The sequence below is a fragment of the Nilaparvata lugens genome, chromosome 5 (genome assembly GCF_014356525.2).
Source record: "Nilaparvata lugens isolate BPH chromosome 5, ASM1435652v1, whole genome shotgun sequence".
Classification (NCBI taxonomy): Eukaryota; Metazoa; Arthropoda; class Insecta; order Hemiptera; family Delphacidae; genus Nilaparvata; species Nilaparvata lugens.
In genome coordinates this window covers 56974333-56988605 of record NC_052508.1, presented here as the reverse complement: position 1 = coordinate 56988605, position 14273 = coordinate 56974333, and the positions used below count along the sequence as shown (strand labels likewise).

The following is a 14273-nucleotide window of genomic DNA, read 5'->3' as shown; positions in this document are numbered from 1 at the left end:
GTTGGTGAGCATGTATGCGTACAGGGTTGGAGCCCCCAGGCTGGTCGTTTATATTGTACAATGCATGACTTATTGTTCTTGTCATTCATGTAAGGCTACAACAGCATGCACACACTCACTCACTCACTCACTCGCCAAGTAAAATATACGAGTGGATGAGGAGAGAAAGCGATAGATGGGCAGATGTGATGAGGCCATTACAAAAGAGAGGTAAGAAGAGCAACAAAGAGTGTGTGGAGAGTCAGAGAATAGAAAATTATTGATTGATTAATTAACAGAATTGATTGCGAATGTATAGTAATAGAAAGGAGATTCATGAATGTTGGAATGTATTGGACTGATAAAAAAAATCATGTTTTGGACTCAGGGGACCTTGAAACGTATAGAAAACTTGAAATTAGGTTACCTTATTTTTTGGAAAGCAATACTTTCCTTACCTATGGTAATAGGGCAAGGAAGTAAAATGATTTCAGTGAAAAAAGGAAACTTAATACTTTTGATAGTTTTTAAAATATAAGCGAACTGAGCATATAACAATGACTATATGGGAAGATTCTCATCATCTTCAGGTTCACAAATATTTCACACTAGCAGGTAACCCGTGCTTCGCAAGGGTCTATTTTAAAACTTGAAAAACTGGAAACTTGGTGTAATGAAATCTAGAAGAATTTAAAATAGGCCTATAAGAATCCTCGGATGATTAAGAATTTATAAGCAACATTTCAAGTAAATCAGTCCAGTAGTTCAGATGTGATGATGCGTCAAACATAATTTTCCTATCCTTTACACTTGTATACGTGTTTAAGCCAGTTCTATTTCGATCATATGATTTGGTTATTTTTTATGGAATCGTATGTACCATCAATGAAATTTAAACATTTATTTTGAAAAATCTAGAAGGAAAATTGAAATTTGGGCTTCGAGGTGCAAAATATTGATATTTTTAGAATCTATGTGCAAAATTTGGAGATCTAAATTATTCCGGTTTTTCCGGTATGCAATCCACAAGTTGACATGTTTTGATGCGAACACACGAACAAACACAACCCTTCTCTCTCTTATTATATAGATACCTATATTGGAAATTAAGATGGATAATGCTGATTTCGAGATTAATTCCCCTAGACATTAACAGTCAGGCAATTGTTTAAATTTGTTGATTGAGAATTGATATTGTGGACTTCTTCCATATTTGAAAAAACAAATTTTTATTTTTGTCACATACACATTTATTAGACTTGTATACAGGACTGCAGTATCGTGTTGAAACTAACACATCTTCAGCTGTAGTGTGTTAGTTAAGTCTAGTAAATGTGGATATGACAAAAATAAAATTATGTTTTTTCAAGTCAGGCAATTCAAATTGAATCCAATCAATTTTCTTATACTAGAAACATGTACTATTATTATTGATAAAATACAAAATATAAACAAGTAAAGTATCTGAAATTATTATAGCTTCGAACTACAAAAGTAAACTCGACCGTCGATGTGAAATAAGCACATTCAGCTTGAACATTCATGAGAAAACAGATGGTAACAACCCTTGTGAATGACATTAATTCAAACAAACCGTTAATCACACTGAAAACCGTTAGGTAAACAGGGTACACAATCGTTGCTTCGTAAACTGTTATTTGTTAATCCAATTTTTCAACTTTTCTTGGAAAACAAAACCCCCAAAAACAAGTGTTTCCGGGGTTGGAGCGAAAAATTGATTCACGAGTCAAGGGTCACACCCTCACCCTCCTTACGGCAATAATGTAGTCACCACTTGAACAAGTCTCATTATTTTCAAAAATGGAATAAAGTGATGATTAGGTACGATTTCCGGTTGTCATAGATCCTGTCCTTTTATTTTCGACAAGCGAGATGAGACAAGCACAAAGATCCTAATTTGAGGTGGTACTACGGTCATCTATGTAGACGCATCGGGCTAAGGCTGTACTTCCTCCAATATTCAGTCTATTGTTCAGTCCCACCAAAGAAACGAGTTTTTATTCAAAAAACGTCCCATTCACGCTAGGATAGTGTTGAGGGTGTCGTTTAAATTTTCTCGAACGTCGTGATGATTTATACTCACCGTAACAACAAGAGTGATTGGGTTCAATGAGCCATACGTCGAAAACTCACACCTGCTGGTGTTTTTCGGTTTGTTTCGTACAGCCCCTCATGAGCTGCTTGATCCATATTCTATTATTTTCATTAGAAGATAATACAAATGGCTGCATTGTATTACAAATACAAATGGCTGCACATTATAAGATGAATTCGGAGTTTAATTCTAGTACAAGATTTTGATTTTTCTACTGCTAGTGTATGACTATAATTATGAAGATACAGTGGGAGAAGAAACCTTGGTTAGGAGGTTTCCAATTCTTGATACCTGATTCATTCAAAGTTATGAAAGTCATCTTATTTCTAGAGATTTCTCATGTGATTGAATGATCAAATAACTAAATGGTTTGATTATAATACTGTACTAGTTTCCCTTTTCCTTCCCAATGGTTCAATCAGTGTTTGTGAGAAGTGAACCATCTAATACTCTCATCGGTTTAGTTTCTCGTTCTCTCATCAATGAATGAGTGGCTATGGGATTTGTTAATAATATGTTCATTCAATAATCTCAATGGTTTAGTGTTTCGTTTTCTTCTCAATGAATTAGTAGTTGTGGAAATTATTAATATTCTCATTCGATACTCTCATCAATTCAGCTTTTCGTTTCCTTCTCAATGGTGGAAACAGTTAATATTTTCAATTAATACTCTCAACGATTCATCTTCTCGTTTTCTTTCCAATGTGTAAGTGGTTTTGGAAATACGAGTAGTTAATATACTCTCAATATTGCTTATTGAATATCAGAATATTCAATACTCTCAACAGTTCAGTTTCTTGTTTTTCTCTTAATGGATAAGAGTTGTGAAATTTTTTTATATTTTCATTCAATGGTCCAGTTTACTCATTATTTGAACTGGAAAAACTAATGAAGTTGATCACATATATCCAAATATCGAATTTTAACGTGGATAAAAAGTGGAGAAGTGATTGGATAAAATTCGAAAAATCCCTCTTTATATACCTATTAATTACGTGAAAAATAGATGATGATTAAAGAAGTAACCAGCATAAGCGCTGACCAGCACACAAACCCAGAAATCTTCTAATCTGGCCGTTGATCAGAGATATTTTCGAGTGGTTGCTCGCTGGCGTGGGGAAGTCGCACCCTTTTATACAAGATAGACGGGCAGTAAATAACACATTTGAGTTATGATAGGACGTAGCTGACGTAAGGCGGGGCGTGGGGGGGATGCCAACAGGGGACGGGAGTTGAACCTGAACCCGCTGCTGCTACCGGGGAACCATCTTAATGCCCGGTTTTGTGCTACACCATTCGCTCACTTCTCCGATAGACGCATAATTGCCACTCGCAATGGATATAGATAGCTAACAACAAAAATGAATAATACCACACTGCTGTCGGGAGCTAGATGGACAGATAATCCATCCGGGTCAAAACCTATACATTACCCTGCCGCGTAATAATAGGTCAAACCCAATAAAAAATCGTCGACGCAACACGAAGCCAACTATTCATAAACAATATTCGATACTTGGCTTCTATTATTGTGCTCTAATGATAAAGTAGTTCACCGGTTCAAGCAAGCGCCATGCGTTTAGAGCTGTACGAAAATTGTTTTCTGGCCCATCAACAACCTCAAATGAATCCATGAAAGGGAAGATGTTCAAAAATGTTGTATCTGACGACTCCAGATATTACTATATTCCAAGAAATAGGGAGGAATTAAGTTTATGATTGGGAAGTGAAACAGTTGTGGGTATTGATTCTCTCTCAATTTTTCTCAGTTTTTGGTAGAGAGTTAGTGAGAAGAATACTTCGAATATTCTTTCCAAAGAATGGACATTGATATGTCCAAAGCTCCGCCAATTTATGTAGATGCATAACAATATTATCTATTTCATCTATAGTTATTACAAATTGTTTTTTTTTTCATATTATATACAGCTCAATAATTATTATTTTCTTAATTTATATTTTGTAAATTCATCCATAATTTTGCTGTATTGTAAGCTATTGTATATAAATGTATAAGCCAGTATATATTGTAATCTACATAAATGAAGTACTCAATCAATCAATTAATCGTTAATTTGATTTTGGGCTTGTGTGAATAAATGGAAAGAATTGAAATGTTGATAATAATTTTGAATGAGAGAGACTTTTTGTAGTGTGTATTTTGTGAGAGAAGATAACTACTGATATTAGTATTTATATTAAATTAATATTATTTTCATTCAAAGTTTACTTTTATGAATTCACTACTCATACGCTCCTGTAACTGTAACAGTGAGACACACAATATTATGGAACTGAATCTTTATACAAGTGAATCATAGATTGATTGATTGATTGAGTACTCTATTTATGTAGATTACAATATATACTGGCTTATACACTTAAATACAATAGCTTACAATACAGCAAAATTATGGATGAATTTACAAAATATAAATTAAGAAAATAATTATTGACCTGTATATGATATGAAAAAAAGCAATTTGTAATAACTATAGATAAAATAGATAATATTGTTATGCATCTACATAAATTGGCGGAGATTTGGACATATCAATGTCCATTCTTCGGAAAGAATATTCGAAGTATCCTTCCCACTAACTCTCTACCAAAGAGTAGATAGAATGCTCCCAATTATACCCATATTATAGAGAATAGGAGAATACACATGAATTGCATTAGAAATTATATTATATTGTGAAATTCACATGATATAATATAATATGAAATGAGTTGATAGAATTCATCGAATTATCAAGATCCATTGGAATCATCAAGACAGCAACCAATTTCCTACCAATCTAAAAAAAGTGAAAGATTTCTCCTCTCCTTTGGAAATTTAGTAGGATGGTGCATAATTACTCCCAGCATAGAAGTTGTTCATATTGATATATTATACTGTACAGTTATTGAGAAGTAAGGTTGCACCACATACAAGTATGGTAGAGACAAAGTGATTAATTCATACTGCAATATTATGTGCTAGTTACAATTACAGTTACTATATCAGAGAGTTTTATAGTTACTATAGTAACAATGAATCCCTAGCAGCACCCATTCGAATCAACACCTAGTATGATTGAAGTTCACTGGTACTGTGAAAAGTCTGTGACTGTAATTAACAAATTTGTTGTCAATTTATTCCGTCGCTCATTCCTCTGCTAAGAAGCTAATTTCCACAAATTACCGGGCGAAACTAAATAAATAACAGTTTACGGAACTGGTGTACAGGATGAATTATGTCTGTTGTATTTGTGTATGTACAAATCTATAATAAATACTCGGACACCGAGTCACGCATGCGCGCTTGAGACTGCAGTTCTGTTTGCTTCTCACATACTGCAGAAATGTAGAATACTCGTTCTGATCACGCGAGTCCCTGTCTCCTTTTCCTGAGACAGACAGAGCAAGAGCAGTCCGGTAGCTGAGACAGAGTCGTTGTTCGCTCGACTGGATGCCAGATAGCAAACCTCTTGTGCGTATGAGTGTGAAAGGGAAACACACAGCCAACGTATGGTTGAAAAGAGAGAAATGGAGAGATACATTTGAAGTGAGAGTAGATGAGTGAGAAAGGGAATGTATGAGAGAAATATAGTGGGTTCATGAAAGAAATTGAGTGTGAGTAATAGTTGAAATTTTCTGTTAGTGTGTGAGAGTTTGTGTGATATCGAGAGCAGATAATATAATACGAGATGATTATTGTTGTTGGAATGAATTAAGTACTTTCATCTCCACAATTTTCCAAAGAGAGATTTGGAAATAAATAGTATTGTATTGAACTTGAATATATGAATGTATATGTTTAAATATAGATGAAACTAGCTACAGAACCTTTTCAGTAAAAAGAATAGGGCAGCCTGTTGATAATGAGGAATTAAAGCTCCACTCAAAGTGCACTTCAAACCTAGGTAATTGTGATTGTCCCTCTTTAAAAAAGTCACTAACATTAAAAACGTCGGAATCATAATAGACGATCGTCCTAAGTAGGATGTACATAAATAAAGTCCGTCTGTAGAAGAATTAGGTTTATTTTTTTTGTATTTTGATTTCCTTTATGTATTTTGTGTTGAATTGAAAAAATTATTGATTGATAGAATAATGAATACTCTTGATGCAAGGCATGAACTCATAGCTGATTAAATTGGGTGAGAATATTCCAACATAATCGTAGCTTATCCACTCTAAATTTTTCTTTATTTATTCTTCAACAAATATCATCACATATCAACGATAATGATCAGAATGATTGGGAGAGAAGGAATACGGTTAACCTTGAGCTACTTCTCTCCAGAATTTTCATATATAAATGATAAAATCATTATATTCGAGAATCCATTGTCAAATTGAATGTACAAATGTTTTCCTCAGCTTGAATCCTTAGCTCAAGTCTAGTGTGTTTGCAGCAGCGTTCTAATCATTTATATGTTACTACTACAGAGAATATTACAAATGAACTACTACCTATAAATATACACAGGAGAGCCATAGACGAGAGTAATGATGTATTGATTGATTGGATCGAGCTTGAATAATAAATACTGGAAAAACATGAATTCATTGAATTCTCATGAAAGTTCATGAGATGGAATTGGAATATTCCAACATAATCGTAGATTATCTACTCTACAATTGCAAACTCAGTTATTTGTTTGAATAAGAAATGGTAAAAATCATAGCAACATTGTTTCATATCCCCATTACTTAACAGACCTATACAGAGTCTACATCATTACATATGAGAAAAGCATTACAGTGAAGGAACATAAATAAGATTCAACTACATAGACAGTGGTGAGCTGAAAGGGTTGAGAGAGTGAGAGAAAGAACTGCGTTCCACAATAATTGACAAGCTAAGAATCATAATTCATCTTATTCATAGTTCTCAGTGGAAGCACAATTTGAAGCAAGCTGAACTCTCCTCTCCTTCTAATACACTCTTTCTTTCACAGTCTGTGCTTTTTTATTTTACATCTTATATCCTGCATGTTTGCGTGGTTTTTGAGTATAATATTCAACGTTTTCAAGTTCCATTTGATTCCATGCAAGCATATTACAATACTATATTACTTATCTTTAAATGAGAATTGAATCACTTTATTACTGATCACTGTAAGGATTAACATTATTCATTGACAAATTACGCAAAAATGTTCCAATTAATGGTGATTTGAGTGTGATATTTTTGTTTTTTATTCTGTTTTTAACCTTCAAAATTCAAAGTTATTAGTTTGTCGTTGTTTTTTAGTGAAAATGGACTAAATTTTAGAAAAGTGAAACCATAACCCTATTTCGGACTTTTAAAATGTTATCTAAATTTGGGAGAGAAATAGTACAAGGAGTATCCTTAGTTTTTCTCTCCCAATCAGTGCTACTTTGTGAAAATTATAAATAAATGAATAAATACAATCACGACAAGAGTGTAGATCTTCTGTACTGTGAAAAACAATAATTAAGTTAGAATTCAATAATAATAATCACATATTTCACTAAACTTGTCAATTTCATTTGGGAGGTTTCTGAAAATGGATTGTGGGTGTAATGAAGATGGTAATTTAACATCTTTTAGGCTATATTGTAGAAAATGAATTGAGAGTTAATAGAAAATCAAATTTAGCCAAGAATTCTAACTAAACTCCTGGGGATGCTCCTGCTACATTCCTCCTTTTAACTCCGTTTTTCTGTGGTACAACCTAGCTTTTGTTCTTGAGGCTGAAATTTTTGTTGATCACTCTGATATAGGAGAAAATTAATACGTTGAGAAAAGTAATCTCACTGAAGAAGTTATCGAAATTACAGCAATCCGTTGAAGTATGGTTGGTGTTGGTGAGTTCTGACCAAGATTATTATCGCTCATTTCTTTTTAACAAAGTTGCCACTCGCATTACCCACTACATAACATGTAATTGACATTAATTGTCTTTTTCCTGAAACAATTACGGTGGGAAAATCATGGTTAGGTGCCCCGCTAACATGTTCTCTCTTGCTCTCCCTATCCACACCTACTATTCCTCTCTCCCACACAAGTCTCAACTGGCCTTTGTCTCTCTCTTTCGAACCTCATTCCCTCTTTCAATATTGTACTATTTTAAGGGAACTGACTGAGTGGTAACACTTTACACCTTCGAATAAATTAAGATTGAATGAGTATTTGAATTGTTGAAAACACTGATTCAACCAAAGATTTTGAGATACCTGTTTCGGTTGTTACATCATAATCAATCTCTTGTGAACTCGGCTGAAGTCTTCTAGAGACTGATAATCTCCAAATATAACCAACGATTTTTAGATACTTTTTCGGTTGTTACACTATTATCAATCTCTAGTAAACTCGGATGAAGTCTACCAGAGGCTGATAATGAATTCCCTTTTTCAATATTGTACTAATTTAAGGGAACTTAATAATCTCCAAATATAACCAACGATTTTTAGATACTTTTTCGGTTGTTACACAATCTCTAGTAAACTCGGATAAAGTCTACCAGAGGCTCAAAATGATGTAACAACCGTAACTAGTATCAATCTCTGGTGAACTCAGACTGTTCAACTCAGATGAAGTTCACTAGAGACTGATAATGGTATGACAACCGAAACTCGTATCTAAATATAATGTTAATAAATCAGTGTTTTCTCAATATCCTGTCTTCTAATCCAATATGGATATCTACCAAATAACCTTTACAACTACACAAAAAAAAATCAAATCAATCTTGAAAATAAATCAAGACATGTGGAGTTAATTTTCAAGGAACAGACACTTTGTTGATCTCTGAATACTTTATGTGTGAATTCTGTTGGTTTAGTAGGAAGGGGTTTTGCTATTGTTGTCATGTCAGGGGTGTATGGTCCACGATACCACGATACATAGACTACTTTTCATTAGAGGACTATTAAACTACACAGTTTGAATCACAGTATTACTATCATTGCACTCTATAACATTCAATATTTTCAGTTCTGTATTTGAAACTTCAAGGACACGGTAAAAGCTCAAACTGAATTGAATCAGTTGGTAGTTTAATCTCAAAAAATAAAACATAATATAAAGGCGCGTACAGACTTGTACGTCACGAACACGCGCATTTCACTTTCCATTAGCTGGTGCTACGCTAATCATATCTGTACCTTACTGTTTCTGTACAAATACAGATATAATCAGAAGATGAAAAGTACAATGCGTGTGTTTGTGGCGCTTATGTCTTTGCGCAGCTTTACAAATAAGACATAACATGGATTAGATCCAGTTTAAACGCATTTCACTTTCCATTAGCTGATGCTAAGCTTATCATATCTGTACATTACTATTTATGTACAAATACAGATATAATCAGAAGATGAAAAGTACAATGTTCCTGATCGTGGCGCTCAAGTCTGTACGCAGCTTCACAAATGAGACATAACATGGATTCAATCTAGTTTAAACCGACACTGTGCAAACTGTAGTACAAACGACAGTTAACAGGATATTTACTCATAAATTTTGATTTCTAGAACGTGGACATAAGTATTTTGTAGGTTGAACAATCTAGTCTAACCTACTGAACGCATGAATCGATGAGTATTGGATGAGTTTTGTAAGAAGCGGCAAGGCCAGAAAAGAGAGTGGAGAGTGAGTAAAGCCGGCTGTTAGCACTGGAGTAGCCCAGTAGGCTGGAAGGAGAGTAGTCAGGCAACCGGGCAGAGGTCTACTGCTGCCGTGCAGCCCAAATAACCCGGCCACAACCGAGTAGTTTATATTAACCAGCGTTATTAACTGGTAGTATTAAATAGGTAGGTCTTAAGTATAGGGTAATGACGAAGCCAGTAGTGAAAACGTGCAACAGAACAGTCTTCCCCTCTCACTCTCTCTACTGTTTCAGATTCTTTCTTCCTTTCCACTAATTTTCGTCCACGACTACGTTGTTGCAGCCGACACCACACTACTTCCTCGGATTCCTGTCCAACATTTGTTCAGCTAGTTTCCTCTCCGCCACCAATCAATAACTAGTTGCACTGCACTCTAATGAAATGCTCCTCTCCTCTCCTCTTCCACAGTCTGCTGCTGATAACATAATAGAATGGTCATCGAGCTTCCGAAGGCACCCACACACATACATCAATGAACCGCTGTAGCATTACTTGTTTCTTATCGTAATACGAATCAGATTGGTTGGAATCGGTGTTGAGTAAGGCTCTAGCTACTGTCGGAGAGAGCCTTTACGTTTTATTGTATGCTATACTGTCACGAATTTAGTAGCCACATCTGGGTCGAATGGAAGTTACACATCCAAGTCGATGTTTGTTTTAGTTAATGAGAAGATTGATAATTTGTTGGGCATCCGTGAAATGTGTTCTGTTGATACATGATCTTCATTATTACTGTCTCTCTCTATGGCTAGCTACACACACATCGATTTTTGCACGTACGATTTTTTACCGTCCTTTTAGATTCTATTAAATTGAACATATGATTTTTGTCAAGTTCCGTGTAATCCGATAGAATTTATAAGGACGGCAAAATATCGATATGTGTGTAACTGGCCTCAACCTGGCAACTCTGCATGAATCGCGCATATAGGGAGCATAGAGATTAGAGCATAGAGCATAGGGATTAGCATGTAATGGCTTTCTCCGCTTAGTTTTCACATGAATGTTTATAGAGGGTTTGAAGGGAGAAGGAACTATTGTTGTAAATGAAAATTATTATCCAGTTCCCTGAATTATACGGTTGGTAAAAAGTCCCTTTTTGGTAAGCAGCGTGAATTAGCATTTGATACATTATACCTTCAACATTAACATAGGTTTATTCAGTGATCTGAATCATAGAGAAACAATAGCGTAAGTAGATATCCCATGGTATAGGGAATTTATGTCGCAACTTATACTGTTATCTCAAGCCGATTATTGTCAATTTCTACTGTTTTGTTGGGTTGATAGTGTATGAACGGCACAATTTGAGAGACTACCAGCGTCACACAGGTGCTGGGATAACAGTAAAACTTGCGACATAAACGCCCTATAGCATGGGATATCTATGCTATCGTTTCTCTATGTCCGAATCTTGCAAAACCATCCAGCAATAATTCATACACAATTCATACATCAGTTGGAAAAATTGTTACATAACCTCTGTAAGGGTGAATACATTGTAATATTCACGAAAAGGGGGGTGTGACCCAGTATATCTCTTACTTCCTACTACATGTATGTTGATCAAATACATAATAAATTTGATAGATGATTTGATGGATAAAGCAAGAAATTAAATGTCAATAATTACCACCTATTTTAGCATTGAATAGTAGTTGAAATTTTCTTCTCTGTTTCATCATATCAAAACCTACCATAAAATATAAACAAAATTTCAACTACGTAATATATCATTCGAAGGGGTCAGGTTTGAATAGTATCAAGCAACATATTCAAAAAAAATGAGCCCCAGATGCCTTTTTATGTTGGTTTTTATGCAAAACTATGAGCGTATGATTGAAGAGTATGACTACAGAAATCACTGTTTAAAATTTGATATCTTCGCCAATATCAATCCAAACTTCATTGTTAAGTCAAGACGTGTTAAACTCCTCTAATTCAAATTTCAACTCTAACTCAAAACTCTTATTCAAATTCCAACTTGAATGATGAGTCAAGGCGAGTCAAACTACCCTGATTCAAAACTACCCTAATTCAAACACCAACTCTAACTCTAAACTCGAAACTGTGATTCAAATTCTAACTTGATTGTTGAGTCAAGACGTGTCAAACCTCTCTGATTCATGAGTACTATAATTTAAACTCCAACTCTAACTCCAAACTCAAAACACTGATTCAAATTCTAACTTGATTGTTGAGTCAAGACGTGTCAAACTTCTCTGATTCATGAGTACTATAATTTAAACTCCAACTCCAACTCCAAACTCAAAACTCTGATTCAAATTCTAACTTGATTGTTGAGTGAAGAAGTGTCAAACTCCTCTAATCCAAAACTACCCCAATTCAAACTCCAAACTCTAATTCAAATTCCAGCTTGATTGTTGAGTGGAGTCAAACTCCTGTTATTCAAAACTAGGGGAAAATTATAGTTTAATTCATAGAGGAATATGATGAATTTTGTTGTTTGAGCTCACCTGTACAGTGACAACGGCCTCGGTGCTCTGCACTCCATCACTAGCCCTCACAAGCAGCTTGTAGACGTCTCTAGTTTCCCGATCGAGCGAGTCTCTGAGCCTTAGCCGACCCGTGGCCGAGTCGACTTCAAACTTCCCTTCGTCGCCCGAAACGAGCGTGTAGCTGATTGGTCCGGGAGTGTCGGGGTCAGTTGCCCTCAGAACGGCCACCTCCTGGCCGGCCGCCATGTCCTCGGACACCGACAGGTGCAGGCTGCTCTCCTGGAAGGTCGGCGGACTGTCGTTGCGATCCAAGATTTTCACGCGAACCTGTGAAACAAAAACAAAATGGTAGATTAGTCACTAATCAAACGATGTCAAATGAATCTCGTTTACGAATGAAACAGTTATTAATCACAGAAGATTTCTGTAGTTATACAGTAGCAGAAGTCTACAGTAGTAGTGTACATTAGTGGTAGTAGTAGTTATAGTAGTAGCATAGAAAAAAATGCATTCAAACTTCTTATCCCTTTGTTAGTAGCACAGAAAACCAGGTTTTTATCCCTTTAACTTCTTATCCCTTTGTTAGTAGTACAGAAAACCAGGTTTTTATCCCTTAAACTTCTCATCCCTTTGGTAGTGGCACAGAAAACCAGGTTTTTATCTGAAGTAGTTGTCATAGCTCTGATGACTCTCTAACTCTGATGAACGGATTCCTAATTTTTTAATAGATTTATATCAAACATCCTTCACCATAATGCACATACATATGCTCAAAATATACATAATCAATTTGGGATTTCTTTTATTGATGATCGACATATGCTGATTAAGTCTATGTTTTAAATGCTTGGAAATGCTTATTGTGCCTCCAGTTAAAAGATCGCCATGTTCGACCAATCAGCTTTTACCACTTAATAAAAGAAAAACATAACTATTACAACCACGTATACACTGATTCTCAAATGATGCACATAAGAAACAAATGACCTGAACTTGGCATCATAGAGCAATTTGGAATTTACAGCCACATAAAAACCAATAGAACAAATTGAACGAACCGACCAATTTTAAACCTCACAATGATTACTTCCTCACATACATTCTCAATAATCATTAGACAACAAAAAAGAGTACACAAGAATTGCCACTCCAACCTTCTACCTTTAAACTTCTAGTCTTAGATCAAATTCTGAAAATGGATACTATCCGAAAGATCTCGTTGTCAAATGTGAGTAACTTCAAAACAACAGTTATGGAAAAGAGACTTTTTGTCGTTAATTTATGAAAAAATTTAGTGAATTGATAATCGCAGTTCATGATTTTAATTTGAGTAGACAAAATTCTATGGACACATTTCCTCCTAGCTGTAAAGTTAAGTTAAACTGAAAATAATTAGTACCTTTCATGAATTTATGAAAACGTATATCTACACCAATTAGTTATGTTATTTAGAGATATTTTTTTTCAAACTATCAATGAACTTTTCTGAACTTCAACTGTCTTTTATTCTGATGCCCTTCCTCTAACCTTTCATAGCTTCATAACAATTAATGCTCTACCAGCGTTGCATGAATAGTTGTACAGCCCAAACATTATATCTGATGGACTAAGAATTATTCTGCTGTCCAGTGACTATTATAACGTTATTCTTTTCTTATTCTTATTATAGTGTTTTATTTTTTCATGAGGCTGAGATTCGGATAAATATCTTGTAGGTAACACCAACCAAGACGCAGCAAGGTTTGAGCACCATTTATGGGGGAGGGGCTGGTAAAGACTCAGGTTGAAAAGAGCATGCTGTTCTGTCTGACGGAATTTACCCTCAAGCGACTCAAACAAAGTGGCCAACCAGCGAGGTTATTGAAAGAGAACACACCAAAGAATGAGAGAAAGAATGACTGGAGGAAAGAGGTTGCATGCATTTGTGTGTGTCTTGCTGACCGTTCTTAAATAATCGCTCTCTCATCCAATTTTTGAAATATTCCAGTGATACTTTGACCTCAAGATTGCAATTTAATGAAGAGTTGAACGAGAGCCTTGTCTTGTACAGCATTATTCTGTTGAAAATTTTTGAGCACTTGGTGCTTGAAACAAAC

The 14273-nt window shown here is 35.1% G+C and overlaps 1 protein-coding gene across 1 annotated transcript in view; it reads right to left on the bottom strand.

Moving 5' to 3' along the window:
* The window catches only part of LOC111064644 (cadherin-related tumor suppressor), a 278331-nt gene that overhangs the window by 65436 nt on the left and 198622 nt on the right, over positions 1-14273 (bottom strand). Inside the window, exon 3 of the mRNA XM_039428848.1 lies at positions 12196-12504. Coding sequence (XP_039284782.1) covers positions 12196-12504 — 309 coding nt within the window. The remainder of the gene's footprint in view (positions 1-12195; positions 12505-14273) is intronic.